This window comes from Eucalyptus grandis, chromosome 7 (genome assembly GCF_016545825.1).
Source record: "Eucalyptus grandis isolate ANBG69807.140 chromosome 7, ASM1654582v1, whole genome shotgun sequence".
NCBI lineage: Eukaryota > Viridiplantae > Streptophyta > Magnoliopsida > Myrtales > Myrtaceae > Eucalyptus > Eucalyptus grandis.
This window is the reverse complement of record NC_052618.1, coordinates 53,662,739-53,681,225: the sequence shown is the minus strand read 5'-3', so window position 1 is coordinate 53,681,225 and position 18,487 is coordinate 53,662,739. Positions and strand designations below refer to the sequence as shown.

General features: G+C 42.1%; 2 protein-coding genes and 2 non-coding genes across 4 annotated transcripts; 2 read left to right on the top strand and 2 right to left on the bottom strand.

Annotated features, from left to right (window-relative positions):
- Positions 1-577: 577 nt before the first annotated feature.
- LOC104454193 (elongation factor 1-alpha) lies at positions 578-3,711 on the bottom strand. Its single transcript, XM_010068976.3, has 3 exons — positions 3,558-3,711; positions 1,859-2,330; positions 578-1,767 (listed from the first exon to the last, which is right to left on the bottom strand). The coding sequence occupies exons 2-3, from the start codon at positions 2,318-2,320 to the stop codon at positions 886-888; spliced, it is 1,344 nt and encodes a 447-aa protein (XP_010067278.1). The 5' UTR covers positions 2,321-2,330; positions 3,558-3,711; the 3' UTR covers positions 578-885.
- Positions 2,712-2,783, bottom strand: TRNAT-UGU. The gene has a single exon. It is a non-coding gene; the product is annotated as a tRNA-Thr (tRNA).
- Positions 3,712-4,020: 309 nt separating the features above from the next.
- On the top strand, positions 4,021-11,113 carry LOC104454195 (nucleolar complex protein 2 homolog). Its single transcript, XM_010068977.3, has 14 exons — positions 4,021-4,200; positions 4,290-4,437; positions 5,160-5,220; positions 5,456-5,561; positions 5,647-5,698; positions 5,790-5,884; positions 6,263-6,331; positions 7,217-7,744; positions 8,146-8,448; positions 8,599-8,922; positions 9,130-9,336; positions 9,826-9,915; positions 9,996-10,093; positions 10,505-11,113. The coding sequence occupies exons 2-14, from the start codon at positions 4,326-4,328 to the stop codon at positions 10,662-10,664; spliced, it is 2,205 nt and encodes a 734-aa protein (XP_010067279.2). The 5' UTR covers positions 4,021-4,200; positions 4,290-4,325; the 3' UTR covers positions 10,665-11,113.
- A 5,487-nt stretch (positions 11,114-16,600) lies between these two features.
- TRNAP-AGG lies at positions 16,601-16,672 on the top strand. Its single transcript has one exon. It is a non-coding gene; the product is annotated as a tRNA-Pro (tRNA).
- Positions 16,673-18,487: the final 1,815 nt, after the last annotated feature.

Here is an 18,487-nt window from a genome sequence, read left to right as displayed (position 1 = left end):
GGACAGGAGTTCCTAGAAGAAATTTGTACCGGACACAATCTGCCCACATTATCAGAACGTAGCACTTTGGACGGTTTTGTTCCGCCTCAATGAATTTTCCAGCGGTGATGTAGCGTGGGAAAATCTCGCAGTCGTCGTCTGTGGTTTCATAAGTCGAATAGGGGAATCATCACTCATCGCCCGATTTTCACCGTTCGCATCGCAGCAATGACTCACGAATCGCCAAATTCGCCCATAGTTAATCCTGCAGTGCGCCGGCGAGCTGGTTCTATACATGAAGAATAAATTTAGCCCCATCATCTCCAATCCGTAGGTTGCGTTAAGAGCCACCACCCGGAGGATGGAAAAACGCTCGACCGCCTTTTAACTCCTCAGTCGGAAGTTCTCCAATAATTTCCTCGCATCGATGAAGACATCGAGCATCAATCAATGCAGTTCCTTCACTCGCCCAAGGTTTCGTTCCCTCCTTCATCTTAGCCATCCATTCAATCACGCGACTCAAAGAGGTTAACACGAAGATCAAATTATCAGTCGGACCTTTTTGGCGAAGGTAGCATAGCCAGGGCTACACTTTCCATGAGCAAGCACACGCACTAGAATTAAGCACATACAAAATAGGAGTGTCAGACAGAAGGAACTACAGATCATCTGACAAAACAGTGCAGTAGGCCCAAGTAAAAATATAAACGTCACCAAAATCCATACGAGTCTAGTAAAAGCAAAATTTAAGGCAAACTAAAATGTCTCCTCAGAGTTACTAAGACTAAATGACTTTAGAATGAGCAAACCCCTCCGCAAAACCTAAAATCCGAGGCCCTTCAAATAAAGACATGTATGAGACACTTAAAATGATAGAGCTCCGCAATCCTGCAATCGGCAGCAGCCTCACTTCTTCTTGACAGCGGACTTTGTGACCTTGGCACCGGTTGGGTCCTTCTTCTCCACACTCTTGATGACACCGACGGCCACGGTCTGACGCATGTCCCTGACAGCAAAACGACCAAGAGGAGGGTACTCCGAGAAAGTCTCGACGACCATAGGCTTGGTGGGGATCATCTTCACCATTCCAGCATCACCGTTCTTCAAGAACTTGGGCTCCTTCTCAAGCTCCTTACCAGACCGTCTGTCAATCTTGGTCAGCAACTCAGAAAACTTCACAGCAATGTGGGAAGTGTGACAATCAAGGACAGGAGCATAGCCGTTGCCAATCTGCCCGGGGTGGTTCATGATGATGACCTGGGAAGCGAAGCTAGCAGCCTCCCTGGCAGGATCATCCTTGGAGTTGGAAGCAACAAAACCACGCTTGAGATCCTTCACGGCAACGTTCTTGACATTGAACCCAACATTGTCACCAGGGAGGGCCTCCTGGAGAGCCTCGTGATGCATCTCAACAGACTTAACTTCAGTGGTCAATCCAGTGGGTCCAAAAGTGACAACCATACCCGGCTTCAAGACACCAGTCTCAACACGACCGACAGGGACAGTTCCAATACCACCAATCTTGTACACATCCTGAAGTGGGAGACGGAGAGGCTTGTCTGTAGGCCTCTTTGGCTCCGAGATCTGGTCGAGAGCGTCGAGGAGGGTGGGGCCCTTGTACCAGTCAAGGTTGGTGGACCTCTCAATCATGTTGTCACCCTCAAAACCAGAGATGGGGACAAAAGGAATCTTGTCAGGATTGTACCCAACTTTCTTCAAGTATGAAGAGACTTCCTTCACAATTTCATCATAACGGGCCTTGGAGTACTTGGGTGTGGTGGCATCCATCTGCAAAAAGGGAATTGATATCACATAAGTACATCTAGACAAATGCCGAAGGCTAGTGAAATAAGATATAGGACATATAAATAAAATGTACCTTGTTGCAGCAGCAAATCATCTGCTTCACACCAAGAGTGAAGGCAAGAAGAGCATGCTCACGGGTCTGGCCATCCTTGGAAATACCAGCCTCAAAACCACCAGTGGTGGAGTCGATGATGAGGACAGCACAGTCAGCCTGGGAAGTTCCAGTAATCATGTTCTTGATGAAGTCACGATGTCCAGGAGCATCAATGACTGTGCAGTAATACTTGGTGGTCTCAAACTTCCACAAGGCAATATCAATGGTGATACCACGCTCACGCTCCGCCTTGAGCTTGTCAAGAACCCAGGCATACTTGAATGACCTCTTGTTCATTTCAGCTGCCTCCTTCTCGAACCTCTCAATGACACGCTTGTCAATACCTCCTAGCTTGTAGATCAAGTGACCAGTTGTAGTCGATTTCCCAGAGTCGACATGGCCAATGACCACAATGTTGATGTGAACCTTCTCCTTACCCATGATGAGATATCTGAAAGATGGACGACAAAGATGAAAATACAAATCATGCAATTAGACAGCCATAAAACTCCAGCCGTGACATAATCATCACATCCAATAGTCCACCAAAAATAAAAATAAAAATGCAGGCAAAGCATACAGAGAGAGAAGCACATTCACAAAATTATAAAAAATCTGAAAACCACATCGGACATCTCACCAACAACACAGCGTGCAAAAGCAAATTGGAAATTTCCTGTGACAAACAGCGTTAACATAAAAAGAATTAAAATCATTCACCGATCAAGCAACAAGACGAAAGCTAAAAATAAAATAAGAACAAAAATCACATCTGCAGGCTAGCAGAGTTTCAAAATGCACATTTGGGTTTGATAAAAATTCAAAAAGACATTGCCCCCATGCAGGATCGAACTACAGACCTTCAGTTTACAAGACTGACGCTCTACCGCTGAGCTATAAGGGCATGTTTTCACATCTCTAAATTTATAAGCTTAAAAAAGATTAAAAAAGCAAACCGTACAGATTGCTATCTTGAATAAAGAAAATATGTTAATCAAACAATTTTCATTACAATAAAAAAAAAACAGAGAATACATTAAAAAAAAAAAAGTCAAATCAGCTGTCCACAAACATAATAGTATAACAAATTCAAAAGCTCCTACATCGCTCTCCAGATCAGTTTATTCAACAAGAGCATACAGGCTCCACCATATCTCCATTTAACCAGCCAACATGAAAAATAGGTCGGCAGTATTCAAAACGATCCATGCATCCTGCTTCAGATTCAGACAGACCAGAGACAAGCTCGCAAATGGTTTTGAGATAGATCTAAAAGAATCGAGATAAATCAAACAGACCAAGCGCATGCCAGACCACACAAGAACATACACAAAAACATACAATAAGGGATTCAGATCTGAATAGCTAGATCCATCGACAGAACCATCGACAGATCACCCGACCACGATTCAACCGAGGATCTGACCACACAGAGCACGATAGAATCGATTACGGCCAAGCACACCTCAATTTCACAAGCTCCTCCTCAGCATCAAAAACAAGGAAACAACACCGGAAATGGCGAAGACGACGACGACGAGATCTAAGACGCAAAACAATCCAATCTCCCCCATCAAAATGACCAGACAGACGAATCGGGACTCATGCAAACCAAGCACACATCGCCCGCGACAAGCAAAACACGAAAAGGAAATCGGAGAAATGGAAGAAGCTTTACCTAAGCTGCGAACGACGAGGCTCGAGAAGGAGAAGGACGAAGAGAGAGAGTGGCTGGGAGAGAGTGAAGAGGGTTTGCTCCTGCGATCCCAAGCGCGAGCTATATAGCGTCGGCCGAGATTAGGGTTTCTCCCGAGCGTCGGATCTCATCGCCCACGAACCGACGGAGGGTCCGGATCGTGCCACGTCGCCATTTCCAGCAGAGTGCGTCGCGCCTTCATTTTTCTCGTGACGGATGTGTCCTCGAAGTGTCCACATTTCTACGAGAGACCCCCGCAGGCAAAAGCCCCCTAGGGTTTTGAGGAGAGCTGATCCGGGCCGTCCGTAGTCCGATCCGAGGGTGGAGCGATAAAAAGAAAGTGTTTCGCACTCCGAGCGAGAGCCCAGGCCACTGAGATTGGCGTTCCCATGGGGTGGCGGCAGAGCCGACAAAAAGGTGGAAATCGCGCCCGAGGTCCCCCAAATGTACCGAAATTGCACTATGGCCCCTCGGAGAATTCATCTCTAACCGACCAGGCCCGCCAAAAAAAAAAAAAAAAAAAAATAAGCAGGAGGAGAATCGAGCAGAGGAAGAAGAAGAAGGAAGAAGAAGGAGAGAATCGCTGTGCGTCTGCTTTTTGGCGTGTGATTTCTCGGTCTTCAAGGTTCGTTCGTCGCGTGCAAGGAGATTGAGCTTTTCCCTCGCTTCATGCTGTCGATTGTTCACGTGGTTTTTCGTTGTGCATTGGTGCAGAATCGTCGAGCGTTGGGGTGTTTGAAACGTCTGGAGATGGCGAAGCTGGGGAAGAAGGCGAGGAAGTTCGCGAAGAAGAATCTGCAGTCGGTGCTCAAGCGGAAGAGGCAGACGAACTCCATGTTCAAGAAGAAAGCTTCTTCTAAGAGTAAGCACTCGTCTCCCTCTTTCTTTTGTTTTTTCGAACTAATTTTAAGTGTTTTCAGCATTCGAAGTGCAGCTAAGCAGAGAATTTTGATTAGGTTTAGGTTCTGCGTGGCTTACTAAGCGTAGAAATTGATGATTCCCTTGCGTTTCGCCAGTATAGAATGGAAGCCGTGTAACTAGCGGCAGCTGCATCCCTGCATTGTGCGACCCGAACCCCATGGATTGCTTTCGGTGCGACGCGAATGTCTTGAATGCGTAGTTCGTTCTTTGTTGTACTCGGTACTAGAAGTAGCTTGCGCTGGGCTTTTTACAGAGGTTCCTCGTTCTTTTTATGTATGTTTGCGATTCTCGGGTACATTGTCTAAATGAAATCTGTTTTAGAGAGAATGTATCAACGCATATGAAGCATGTGAACTTGCTATTGAAGATGCTTTGTCCCTAAAAAGTTACTACTGTGGTTTTTTGTAAAGTGCAGAGTTCTTTCCTTCCTTCTTCCTTCTTCTAATCTGTATGTCTCTTTTTAAGTTTTGATTTCTGTGATGGCATGTATATTGTTCAAATTGATTAATCATATACTCAAATGACGGACTTTACGATACTTACAGTTTTGATGCTTGTCTTTCATATTTGCTATGTAGATGGAATTTCCCTCCTCTTCCTTTTGGAATTGCTTTGTAGTTCATAAAGTTGTGGGCTGCCTTATATTAACTGGAGATTTTTTAGGGAAGGAGCAGGATGTGAATGAAGACCATGAGGGTGACAAGGTAGATCTCTCGAGTGAAAGGTAAGAAAGTTAACTGGTGCTTCCTTCTCAATTGTTGAGTGATGGGAAGTTTTCCATTTCTTACATGATTCTTTATGTGATTTCTTGGAGGCTGGATTGTCAGTAAGATGGATCTTATCTCTGCTATGTTTCACAATGTCAACCGATGGAAATCACTGTTCAGTCACAGTTGAAGTACTTGTAAAGCATTTGCCATTAATTATTCCGCTTCCTAATATTCCACCTTTGCTTTTAGTAAGCCTGAGGTTCAAGACATTGAGGACATTGCACTGGATGCATTATTAGGTGGAGATTGCAGCGATTTAGGTGAAGATGACTCAGACAGTGATGGCTATCTTGAGGTGTTGAACTTGTTGCTTGTAACACTTTCATATTGCTAGTTGGATAATTTTGAATTGTTTAACTTTTCTTGTGACATTATGCTAGGTTTCAACAAACGCCATCCAAGCCAATACAGATGACGAGACTTACCTAGAAGGTGAATGGTGTGGTAATTTGGTCTTTAATAGTTAATCAAAATGCAGATATTCACCCTTCCCTTTTGCATATACACAATGATGTATGAGCAGAAGATGGCGATGTCACTGCTTTATCTGTGCAGAACAAGGACATTCATTCAGAGCTTGTGGAAAAGAAAAAAAAGTTGGACAAGTTAAAGAAAAAGGTAAAGCATTTTGAAACTGCTTGGTCGGCCTTATGTAGAAAAGCTCATGTTCAATTAATCTTTTGCCATGGTTTTTGTTTTTGTTTTTTAATAAAATCTCAAATTGGCCAGCATTGTATGAATGGGAGGTTGCTCCTGATGATGTAGAGAAATAAGAACCACATATTTCAGGATTCTTCTTTGCTTCTAGTGCTGTAGATTGAAAACCATTGTTCGCATAAATTATGCCATTCTTAACACTAAAGTGCCTAAGTTCAAATTTGGTCCCTTTCTTCCTTTTCTTTTCTAAGATGCTTCCATTTAAATTCTTTTCCTATCTGGACGATGTGCCATTATGTTCTTGAACTAATATAATATCATAAATTGATTTGTCTTCAGGATCCAGGTTTCTGTAAATTTTTGGAGAACAATGATAAGCATGTCCACCAACTCAGTGATGAAGAAATGGTAGGTTTCCTTATTACTCTACTGAATTATTCAAGACATGTTTGCTGGTAATGATGAATAGATACGTTCTCTGTAATGTTCTGTTTTCCTTAGCATACATCTATATTTGGAATTTGTGGCTTATCGGTATAAGTTCAGAATTTGCTAAAATGGCTGATAATACAAAGAGTTTGATTGGTTATTTCTGAGTCCATGTGATATCATATCACTAATAAGTTTTTTACGACCCTAGGATTTTTGTTGTAGGATGGCTACAGCTGAGTGGTTGTTATATGAAGTTAAGCTGAAAGTATAGGGATATGATTTCTTCATTGACATGTACTAAAAAATGAATATGTTCAGGATGCATACAGCATCACTGAGTTCCATCGTTGTGGACAGCCTATGAGTCATGTACTCTTGGGTAAACCATTTTGGACACAACATAAGGGGAAATGGTTTTGTTTAATTTTTTCTTTTATGATAAGGACTGCCACAGAGTTTTTCATTTCAACTGTTATCATGCTTAATCAAGACGAACAACAACCTGGCCTAAGGGTGGTCCACCCTTACCAAGATCTAAGAGGTCTTGCGGTTGATTTCCATCTTCTCCTTCCCCATATGCTTATTTTGTTTATTAACCGACATTCTCCCTTCTAAGGTTTTCCCTTCTCTCTAATAAAGAGAAAATGACTTTCAGAAAGCAGAGCTACAACTCTTCTATAGCTCATAGGTTTTATAAAATTGTACATGCTGTCTTTGACTGGTACTTGTGTGAACTGACATTTTAAGCTCTCAACATTGCTTGAACTATATCGAAGGCCATTCGCTCTCTTTATTGTTTTCGATATTGTTCTTGCTTAGCAGCATCCGGTTGATAGTTTGCTAGTGTTTTTGAAAAAACAGTTTTCTGATGATGAAGAGGCAAGTGGCGATGACACTCAAACAGTTGGAGAAAGCTTAAACTCGAGTAAGCTCAAACTGTTGACTGCATCTACCATCAACGGTTGGTGTCAAGAAGCTACTGAGATGCAGAATGTATCTGCTTTGACTAGCCTCTTAAATTGTTACCGTGCTGCATGTCACTATGGAAGTGAATCAACTGGGTTTTCTGATGGCGCCACAATCTACAAGATTCAGAATAACGAAGCTTATTCCACTATATTGGCCTTCATGCTCCGTGAAGCCGACAAAATATTTCGGAACTTACTTGGGATATCATGCTCTAATTGCAAGAAGGAAACTATTTTGGATATGAAGAAGACATCAAAATGGAAAACTATGAAGCCCCTGATAAAATCATATTTGCGGAGCACCCTGTTCCTCCTGAATCAAGTTACAGACTCTAAGATTTTGGTTTTCTCCTTAACACAACTCAGGGCTTCTATTATATGTTTTGCTGGTTTTCCTTCTCTGCTGCATCGACTGATCAAGGTACATTCTTTCGCATAGTCAAGTGCATTATATTGTCACTCATCCAGAACTATTTCATATGGTACAGAGACTGCTAGTCAGACATTTATGTGAGATTGCTCTTATTCTCATTATCTTTTTCTTGTACTTCAAGTGGCCTTTTCTTTTCTATATCGCTCAGGCATAATGAACTCCCGTGCTTCTTATTATAATTTGAGCAATTTCATACTTACTGTTGCATACTATTTGTTTGACTAGCAAGCGGCGTTTTCTTTTCTATATTACTCAGGCATACTAGACTATCGGGCTTCCTAATATAATTTGAGCAATCTTGTACTTACTGTCACATAATATATATATACCGGATTTTAGCATCATTATGTGTTTTTCAGTTCTTACATTTTGGTGTGTTCTCTATGTAGATATCGATTCACTTATGGGCAACCGGTGATGAAAATCTGTCATCACATGCCTTTCTTGTAGTACGTGATGTGGCTTTTCTGTATGGGAATGATTGGTTTGACATCTGCCTGATTAAAACATACAAAGCCTTCATAGGCCACTGCAAATTTCTGGAGCCAGGAATGTTTAATCATATACAATTCCTCCGGAATAGCATTGTTGAACTATGCTCCATGGACCTACAGAAATCCTCTAGCAAAGCATTGGGTTCTCTACAGCAACTTGCTAAAGTAGTGCAGTTGGCTCTATTGACTAAGAAGAAGGTACAAAAGGAGTATGCTTGGTCATTCACTAATAGTTGCTCTAAATGTGTAGTTTATGCTTTATCCTGTTCTTAATGTTTAATTAGAATCTCTGAATGTTCATGAGGATGTGTTCTCATGCTAGGATTGATTTTTTATGTCCACATGCAGGAAGCAGTCAAGAAAATATGCAGTTGGCAGTTCGCTAATTGCATTGATCTCTGGGTTGAATTTGTATCATCAAACATTTGTGATTATGACCTCCAGCCACTGCTTTATATGATCATTCAGATTGTAAATGGGGTGGCCCATCTCTTTCTTGGACCAAGATATTTACCTTTGAGAATTAAGTGCATTCAGTGGTTAAATCATCTCTCTCGTTCCAGTGGAATTTTCATTCCTGTTGCATCATTTGCATTGGACATCTTGGAATACAAGGTTGGCAAGGTGGGCAAAATGCCTGGAAAGGACATCAACTTTTCGACTTCTGTTAAAGTAAGGGAATTACAAAATTGTGTTCTGTGTCAGTAGTTCTATGATATATTTCTGTGGTTTAAAAGACATGGTTTTCACTAAATATAGTATTCAGGTTTTTGAGATAATGCAAATCTCAAGACTGCAAATAATTGTGTACAGTATGCTGAATCTTTGGAGCTCATAAAAAGAAGCAGTAACCAATTCATTATATTCTTTTCTCTACAGTTGCCAAAGCATTGGTTAAAGTCTCAAAACTTCCAAGAACAGTGTGTTTCTTCGGCCATTGAGTTGCTCTGCACACACTTCGATCAGTGGAGCTACCACATATCCTTTCCTGAGCTGGCTACCGTACCACTCGTCTGTCTGAGGAAGTTCTGTGAGGCAACAACAAATGAGAGTTTCCGGCGTGTGTTAAAACGTTTTATTGACCAGGTATGTATTTTTGAAAAGAAAAGATTGCCACATCTCTTAACCTGTAGAAGACAATTGTACTTGTTTTGTTTCTCATTCTAGTTGGAAGCTAATGCACTTTAGAAATCATTTTTGTAGGTGAAATGCCAAGATCTGACTTAGGATGGAGATATTTTTATTATGAGGAGTCTATTTTTATGAAATGTGTGAAAAATGTTTGGCTACATATACAAGTTCCTGTCAAGGTCTCTCAATTCAAATGTTGGCTTTGCCAGATCCATCTGATACAACTCCTTGACAAATTATGAGTGGCCAATATGTGATCGTAGTTGTCCAAATGATTTAAGGGGTTATCACTATGATCCTCTCACTTGATGTGAAGTTACTGAAGTTCTTTCCTATTGGCTGCTATTAATCAAGTGTAGTCCCATAAAAATGCCAAAGTAGAGTCAAAATCAGTCTTGTTTCTATATATGAATGCCTAAAGTCCACTGCTGCCTTGGCCTACAGGTGGAGCTGAATATTGAGTTTGTGCGAAAGAAAAGAGATGAGGTAGCTTTTTCACCCAAAGATCAACAGTCTGTTGAATCATTTCTTCAGGTTTGCTTCCCTGAAACTAATGCTCGTGGTCTCTAATGAAGGCAACTCTTTAGTGACTAATACTGCCAAGTTTACTGCAGCTGGAGAAGAGCAGTGGAAATGCTTCTTTTAAACAGTACTATGGAAGCATCATGCAAAAGGCGGTCTCACAGAACTTGTTTACCAGCGAAAAGTTTAGGTACTTTTTTTGACTGTTTTACTATCTCTTTAAAGCTTTCTTTTCCTCTTTTCAGATGGACAAAATACTAAAATTATCATACTTTATTATATTAGAAAAAGAAAAACATGTTGAGTGGCTATAATTCTGAAGGAAAGATGTTGTGGATTAGAGTAAAGATTTGCCAGTTCCTGCAAGTAGAGTTTTTTATCTAATTAAATATGTAATTTTTCCTTCAATTGGCGAATATGCTTTCTGAATAGATGAGTAGATATTGGCTTGTCTTTCCAATTATTTACATCACTTATATCAGTTGCCTTCATACTGGAGATCCGTGGTTGTCCTTCTCTCAGGTTCTGCGGTGATTTCAAGTAGCCTTATGCACATATTCCCATTTTTTAAAGTGTAATATGTGAATTCATATGCATGCAGTTTGGAAGAGCATAAAAAATCAACTAGGAAGAAGGGACGGCTTGTCACCCGTAGGGAGGTTGCAAGGCCTAATGGCCAAGAGAATGGTGTAAGAAATGGAAATATGGAGAAGAGAAGAAAGAAGAGAAAGACTTTGAACGGTGCTACTTTAGCTCAATGACTGATCGAGAAGGACTAGCAGTGGCTGCTGCCTGCCTGGCACTTGGTGCTCCGTGCTCGGTGTAATTTTTGTCAGAGTATTTTTTTTTTTTTTTTTTTTCTGATTACTGAAATTTCATGTAAAGTTTTTATATTTCCCCTGCTCCCTCCCAAGTTAGGTCACCATCCCTAATCAAAGTTTCTGTGCCAGCCACTGCAGTAGCTCCTGAATTGTAAAATTTTGACATATGGCGAGGCTAGGAGATTGTATAATTCTTTGCGGAAGTGATAATCATGTTGAGAGTTGCATGTCTTTTTGTCAATAGGCCGGAGTGATGTTGGGATCGTTTGTTGTTGGAGATTAGGCAGATTAGCTCCTGCGATAATATCACTCGAATTCCTCTTTTCAATAAGATATCACGACTTGTTCGTGAGATATTTCATCTGTCATGAGAGTGTGATCTTATTTCATTGGCAGGCTATATCCGGATTGTCTCTGTTCTTACAGATTGTTACATCTCTTGATCATCGCATTGGTATAACAAAATTTGGGTGTTGTAGAACTTGTGATTATGAATCCTTGGATTGGAGTCGTCATTGAAGTACTTGCAGAGTCGAATTCTTTCTCTGCACGTCACATTGTGTAATGTCCAGGGCCTATTGGCTATAATTCAAGCCACGAAATAACTTCGCAGTTTCTGAATTTTGACAAGTCAGAGATGACTAAACTTTGCTCGGCAAGCACAAATAATTCTGAGCAAGTCTTTCTTGGTCCGTGGATGTATTTTTCTCCTCTGAAGACAAAGTTAGGCTCTATTTTCAAATTTCTCTCGGACAATTTGCGTTAATTTAGGATCGAGCACATTCAATTTGAAGCAAACAAATGTTGGACGTTGTCCCGGACGGAGGAAAGCGGAAAATGATCTCTCTATGTACCTGGACCGTCAGCACATCTCTCTGGTTCTCAATCGGAACGCTCAAATTGTTTTTTTTTTTTTCTCTCTCTTCTCATTAATCCAAGGCAAGGGATATACGGAATGGAGAGAGGGAAACAAGGAACACCGTTAACCGAAAAAAGAAAACTTTTCCATAAGTCTCTCAATAGCTCATATTGGTCCAAATTTAATTTGGATTGACCTACGACTACGCATTCACAAGTGCTACATGATCACGTAGGTCCTCCATTCAAATGTTTTTCTCTATTTTCCAACAAACTTGTCAAATTTGACACGCTTCTTCCAACTGAGAAAAGCTTGGACCTCTCAGCTCAATAGCATTCTATTGCTCTACCTCAAAGGAAAAGAAGCAAGACAATTAAGAGTTTTTGCCCCTTGGATTGTCATGCCTAACAACATTAGGAACAAGATTTTCACTCGAGTTTTACTAAGCACTGCCGATTGCACCTACAGCAAAAGAAATGTATATCCGGAACATCAAGTCCTAACTAAGAGTCGAAGCATGCCCCGAGCAAAAATTTCCCCAACCTATCCATCTGAGAGCATATATTCTATCCTCTTACGTAGTCGCTATATCATATAGTTCTATGCGAATGTCGTCCAATACATCTGTAGCAAGCAACACCGTGGTATCACGGGTGCGGTGCTGGGACAATCGAGGTTTTCACCATGGAATTTGGATGGTAACTTTTGCAACTGATTGCCTTCATCACCCCCCAAAGCCCCTTCTGATCTTTATCTCCAACACTGACCTTAACAATGCCCCTCCCATTAGGGGGCTGATGCAACCTGGAAGGAATTGTCTTGTGTTTCTTCCTGTTGTCTCTCAGCTCCATCTCCATGGGAAATTTCGACAACCCGTACATTAACAAATAGCCGTTGGACTTTGGAGTAGGATAGGCCATTACCGTCGCTTTGTAACCGGATGACGTTTTCCTAGTTCCATAACCATACTTCTCCAATGGCATGACTTTTGAACCCTCGCCCTTGGGGAGTTTGGGGAATGGATCGTGTGCACCGTGCTTTGTTGACCCTTTAGACCCTCTGAGATGGGTCTTGATCTTGAGGAGGGGGAGATTGGTTTGTTGTGCTTTGAAGCCTGCCCTTCCCTTGGAATTCCATAGACATGCGGTGATGGTTCCTCACGAGAAATGAGCTTTCCACAGAAGATGATGTTGCTTGCAGGTTGAGTCGGAAGGGCAAAGTTTTGATTCGTGAACTCAAACAAGTCCTCTTCACCATCATCGTTATCGGAAGAAGAAGAAGAAGAGGAGGAGCAGGTTTGATTCTCTGTGCTGTTGAAGTCATCCAAATGAGCAGCTCCATGACTGTGCAGAGGGAGATCACAGAGGGAGAGCGTTTCTTCTGCTTCAAACGAATCCTCCCCATCATCCTGGCCAAAGTTTGCTTCTGGGTATTGGCGAAATTCCTCGGCTGCCATCGATGAGGATCAAGAAGTTGATGATGCCAAAAGAAAGAGAGACTGGGGGTCAAGTGGTAGGAGGAAAAAGAGAGAATCAAGATCGGCTAATGAGAGATCATGCAGACATGGCTATCTCTAGTCTTCTAAAAAGCAACTCCAAGATGCATATATACTGGTCTAGGTTGATGGACAGGTGACCCGGCTGGTGGGGCTGCTGGTGAATTATTCTTGAATCGCCATGCAAAACATATTCATTTTTATTCGGTTAGTGAACAATATTAAAATAGAGAGCCTATATCATCAAAATGAAAAAGGACAATCTTTGAGGTTTGGTTCGTAGGTGGGTTGTTAGAGGAAGGCTTTCTAGATGAACAGAAACGTATAACTTAAAGTTACATATGCATGAAACAAGTGGATCGAGAGGCAGACATACATCGTGAGGTACGCTTTTTGCCTTGGTCTTCTAGAATAGCGAGCTACGACCAGGCAAATTTTTAGATAATTTATATCTTCTCATTTAACAAGAGGTTCTGTTCTAGACGACCATCGCAATTTGAATATTCTTATTTTCCCCTTCTCTTGATAACAGTTTGATTCACATTGTTAATAGCCGAGATGCGTGCGATGAACAGATTCATTTGGATAGGGACCGCCATCTTGCCGTGGGGCGGCTCCACATCGATCGTCTTTTTCCCGTCTAACTTTTTTTTTGGAAGCATCAAGATGATTATTCTTTTGAAAGAATTGGAGAAGGGTGTGACTAGAAACCTACCATTTGGCAATAAGAAATCCTGAATGGCATGGTTTTTCGTCTGAATGGTAAACGGGTATTGTCAAGATTTAAGTGCCTGACAAGACGGATTTGATTATGCGTGATATGAAAGATATAGAGCTGAAATTGCATGTTATAAATTTTTGGCACAGTGACCTCTTCAATCAATGACGTGTAGGAGTTGATTCGTGTCATATTCTGCAGTAGATTATCCCACTTGGAGCAAGGTTTCTGGTTATTTTATCCACAAAGATCCAGATTGAGAAACGTTATCAAGCACAGCACTCATCTATGCAGCTGCACAATACATGACAAAGTTTTGACTTCTGTCTCCGTGAACGATCAGCTCTCTCTCTAGAAAGTTTATAAAAGGTGGAAATACCAGCCATTATAGCAAATTTCTTCTGGTCAGCAAGCCTGATATTCCGGTAAATAACGTGCTTGCTAAAAAATAATGAACTCTGTTAAAATGCATAGGGAAAATAATTGTAAGGAGAAGAGTTTTTATTTAAGAAAGGAGAAAATTATATCATGCGGATGCAATGGTAAGTATGTTCGACTATTTCTTATATTTCAATAGTATAAGGCGTAAGTGTAGCGGGTTCTATCACATTCATTTTGCTCGAAGAATTTCAAACCTTATTGTTAGAGGTGAAAAAAAGATAAAACTTTTTCTTTCAACTTTTGGCTATTGAATTACAGGAATTTCACTTATCAGCATAAATATCGTGATTGTTAAAATGTGAAAAAAAAATACATAATTTAGAGGAGTACGTAATCATTTGTTTTGTTTTGATGGGAGGTACACAAACCTTCCTCAATTCATCTGTGTGAACGCATGCATATCGTCATGTTCATTTCCATCAAAGGTAAGACTCACAACGTGGTAGTGCGACCTCTAAAGTTTCTTGAATGCAAGGCATATGACTTGAAAGATCTTATTAGTCATGTACGTATGAGATAAATAATTTCTAAATGGGTATTATTCGGGCCTCTTTTTCCTTCTTGATAATTGTTCACATCATCGAGCACATGTAGTCACTGCTTATGTAATGGAAGCTATGTGTGATAGTGAGATGTCCCTGTGAGATTAGACTAGTGATGCAATGCAGACTTTTCCAATACTTCTAGATCACAATCTGCAAAAAAAATTATTTTTGGGGGGTCAACATATCTAAATCTCAGTGTAATTTATTGCAAAGGGAGAAAATTCAAACAAGGATATTTATTTCTATTCACTAGATTAATTATCTACATATTTGCTCACAAATTACATAAACATGTCAGTCGCAATTTAATTTATTTATTGATATCAACCAACATGTCCGCAAATAAGTAATTCTTTAAAGAAGTATATAGGATGTCGTGAGATACAATTTCCCGATAGTTCATCTTGAGGATGACAACACAACCCCCAATAATATATACACGTTCAACACGAGAATACAAGTATACCAATTATTGGACTACAAGACCATGTTCATGTTTACATTAGGGCATAGAGAGAGAGAGAGAGAGATAGATTTTTATATGTGTTGTCACTTGTACCTTACCGAAAGCTAAAAAGCGCAAAAATAATGTGGCCATAATTTTTTTGGCGTGCTCACCGCCTTGCCACTAAACAGGCGCGATTTTTCCTTAAGTACGGCCAAAAGCGACACGATAAAGGAAAAGGAAAGGACCGCGACTCGACCCTCAAATCTTCCACAAAATCACGGTAGGCGAAGAGACGATCCGCACGATGGATGGTGGGTTGGGATCCTCTTCTAGAACAGCAGGCCGATTCGAAGGGGGCCACGATCGAGCCTACTGTCGATGACGCGACGGGTCGCGACTTAAAAGGCGCGTTTTCCGCTTTCCTGGATCGAGGGGCTTTTCGCCTGCCCCACTGGCCACCCCCCAAGTGTACCTTGGATGGAGCATTTCCTTTCCCTTTTCAAAAAGCAGGTCTTCCCCGCATCTCTTTTTCTTTTGATAAGAATCGATGGGTCTTCCTCTTTTGTTTTGGAGGTTTCCCTTTTGCCCTTTTGCAGGGGCCGCGCCTTCCATGCTCCATGCTCTCCATATGGGCTCCACTTCTTTCCATGTGTCAAGACTCCCGTCCTCAGCTTTAAGGTCAATAGTCCACAAAATGATGCCCAAGCGTGGATGCTGTCCCTCCATCTCGTGGGGTCATTGCTTTCATTTGGCTTTGCTTTGCAAAGACATGGTAGAGCACGGGATGATCTCTGCTATATTATTGTGTCAGTCTGACCATCCCAACGCATGTAGGATGATCTCTGTAATCATACACGTGACCTAAGCAATGTCCAGCCCTAACTCTTTACAATTTTTTTGGTTAAATTGCACATGTCCCGATAGCGTCGAGAAGTTATTAAATCGATTTAGTTCGATAGGTCATGACAACGGCATGTTGGAGGAACAATGGGTCTCTACAACGAGCCCTGTCTACCGCATCGTTCTTAGAAAGAGGGCAAAGCCATATTTCCGTTACGATTGTTTAGATGGGGGGTCGAAAGATAGGACCAATGGGCTGAGATGGTACAAAAATTTGAGATTAAAAGAGCACGTCTCTCTTTTTGATGTAATTGGGCCTAAAAAGTAAGCATTAGAGCAAGACGGACCGCGGGACAATCATGTTTTGAATATGTAAAACATAAGACGCGGACTAAACCGAAGCCGAAAAGACGAATGATCCACGATGGCGGCCCAGTGGGACGCGCGGCTCCTCGAATTAATGGTGCTAACCCAAACCCAATACTAATTTTTGTTTTTATAAATATTTTACGAAAATAACATCAAAAAAAGGGCATTTGGTCTAGTGGTATGATTCTCGCTTAGGGTGCGAGAGGTCCCGAGTTCAATTCTCGGAATGCCCCCTCATTCCTTTTTCCTTCTCCCTTTCCTTCTTTTACTTTATTTTTTATTTTTTAAAAAAATTCATAAATAATCTTCTAGACGTGGTGTCGTTTTTCTTCGCAAGACGCGCAAACTAGACCAACCCAAAAAGGAGCGAACTCGCTGCAGCGCCCACCAACGCCGCCAGTCAATTTCCAACACCTCCCCCTTCTCGACTCTTCATCTAGAAGCCTTCCTCCCAACGGAAATTCCCACTCCTCTCTCTCTCTCTAAAAAGCACATCCCACTTCCAGGGGCCGTCCCTTTATATACTTCTACCGCTTCCGCTTCCTTTTTCATCCACCGCCGACGACAACCTTCTAGTTCCCAACACAAAGTCCAACACCCCATTCTCGCCTCCTCATCAACCATGTCGGACGCCCCTCTTCCCCGCGACTTCGAGGCCGCCGACGAGGACGACGCCCTCTCCTTCTGCGACCTCCCCCTGACCACCTCCCTCGACCAACCCCGCGACGGCCCTCCCTCCCCGCCGCTCTGGGACGCCCCCGACTTCGAGTTCTCCGCCGGCCCCCCGCCGCCTCCGCCGTCGACGCCTTCCTCTTCTGCGGCAGATCCATCCCCTTCGACGAGCGCGAGCGACACCGCGTCGACTCCTTCGGCCGCCTCGACAGCTTCCGCCGCGACGGCGCGAAGATCCGGTTCGCCGGCGGGCAGCTCCTCCGGTCCAACTCGCTCCGGATGAAGCGGTCGAGGAGCTCCGCCGCCCCGGCCGCCGCCTCCGCCTCCGCCGGGTCGTCCTCTTTTCGGAGGAGGCACCGGGCTCTGATCGGGATCACCAAGTTCCCCGCCAGGATGGAGCTGAGCGACATACGGAAGAGGCAGGGCCGGCGAGCTCTGGCGCCGCTCTTCCCGGCGGCCGAAGTCGGGAAGCAGGTCGTCGCCGATGGGAGCGGCGGCGGCGGCCACCGGAGCCTGCTCAGGCCGTTACGGTGTCGGTCCCACTTCGCGAACGCGCTGGCGAGGGCGTCCCTGGGCTGCATTCCGCACGCGTGACCCCGCGGGCTCGGTCCTCGCGCGTGCGAGGAGCGATTCATTTGAGCTGACTTTGACTCGGTTGATTTTCTTTATTTTTTGTTTTTTAAATTGGCGTGGAGAATTTGGGCCGTATTATTTGGAGCAGCCCGATCGGATCGGATCGGATCATGGCCCGTGGGATTGATTCTTTTTGTTAATAGCATGCTGTGGGTCGATCATTTCGTGTGACGATTACACTACACCTTAAATTTTTTCCATCCTGTATTCGCTGTAAGTAAATAAAGAGTTCTCTAAATGATTATATAATATTGTAAACGACTGATATTTAAATATATTGATTTGTCAATTTGAATGCATGACATGATCGACCTCGTTTATCATCGTACTAGAACAAAATCACTTGAGAAGGTAGGGTCATTAACTCTAGTAGTAAAAAGTTCACAAATCATTTATGATTTGGAAAAGTTACTAATGTATGCCATAACAATATTTGATACTACAACATGTAGAGTCACTAGCTTAAAACTTATATCAATCTTTTTTCTAATTTTAAAGTCAACTACTATGTATTGGACATCATTCCCGATATAGATTCGAAACGTATAGTCTTAGTTTTTATACAAGATTGTTGAGATAATTACTATGAGAATATGCATCACCAGCCCTTCGTATTTTAATGGGTTTTGTTTATGTGTGTCATGAAATGCTTACTTTTTAAGTAATCAATAAAATGAAATTTTATAGTTTTTAATGGATTGTTTGTTGTCATATTATGTACGATAACTACCTTGAAATTGAAT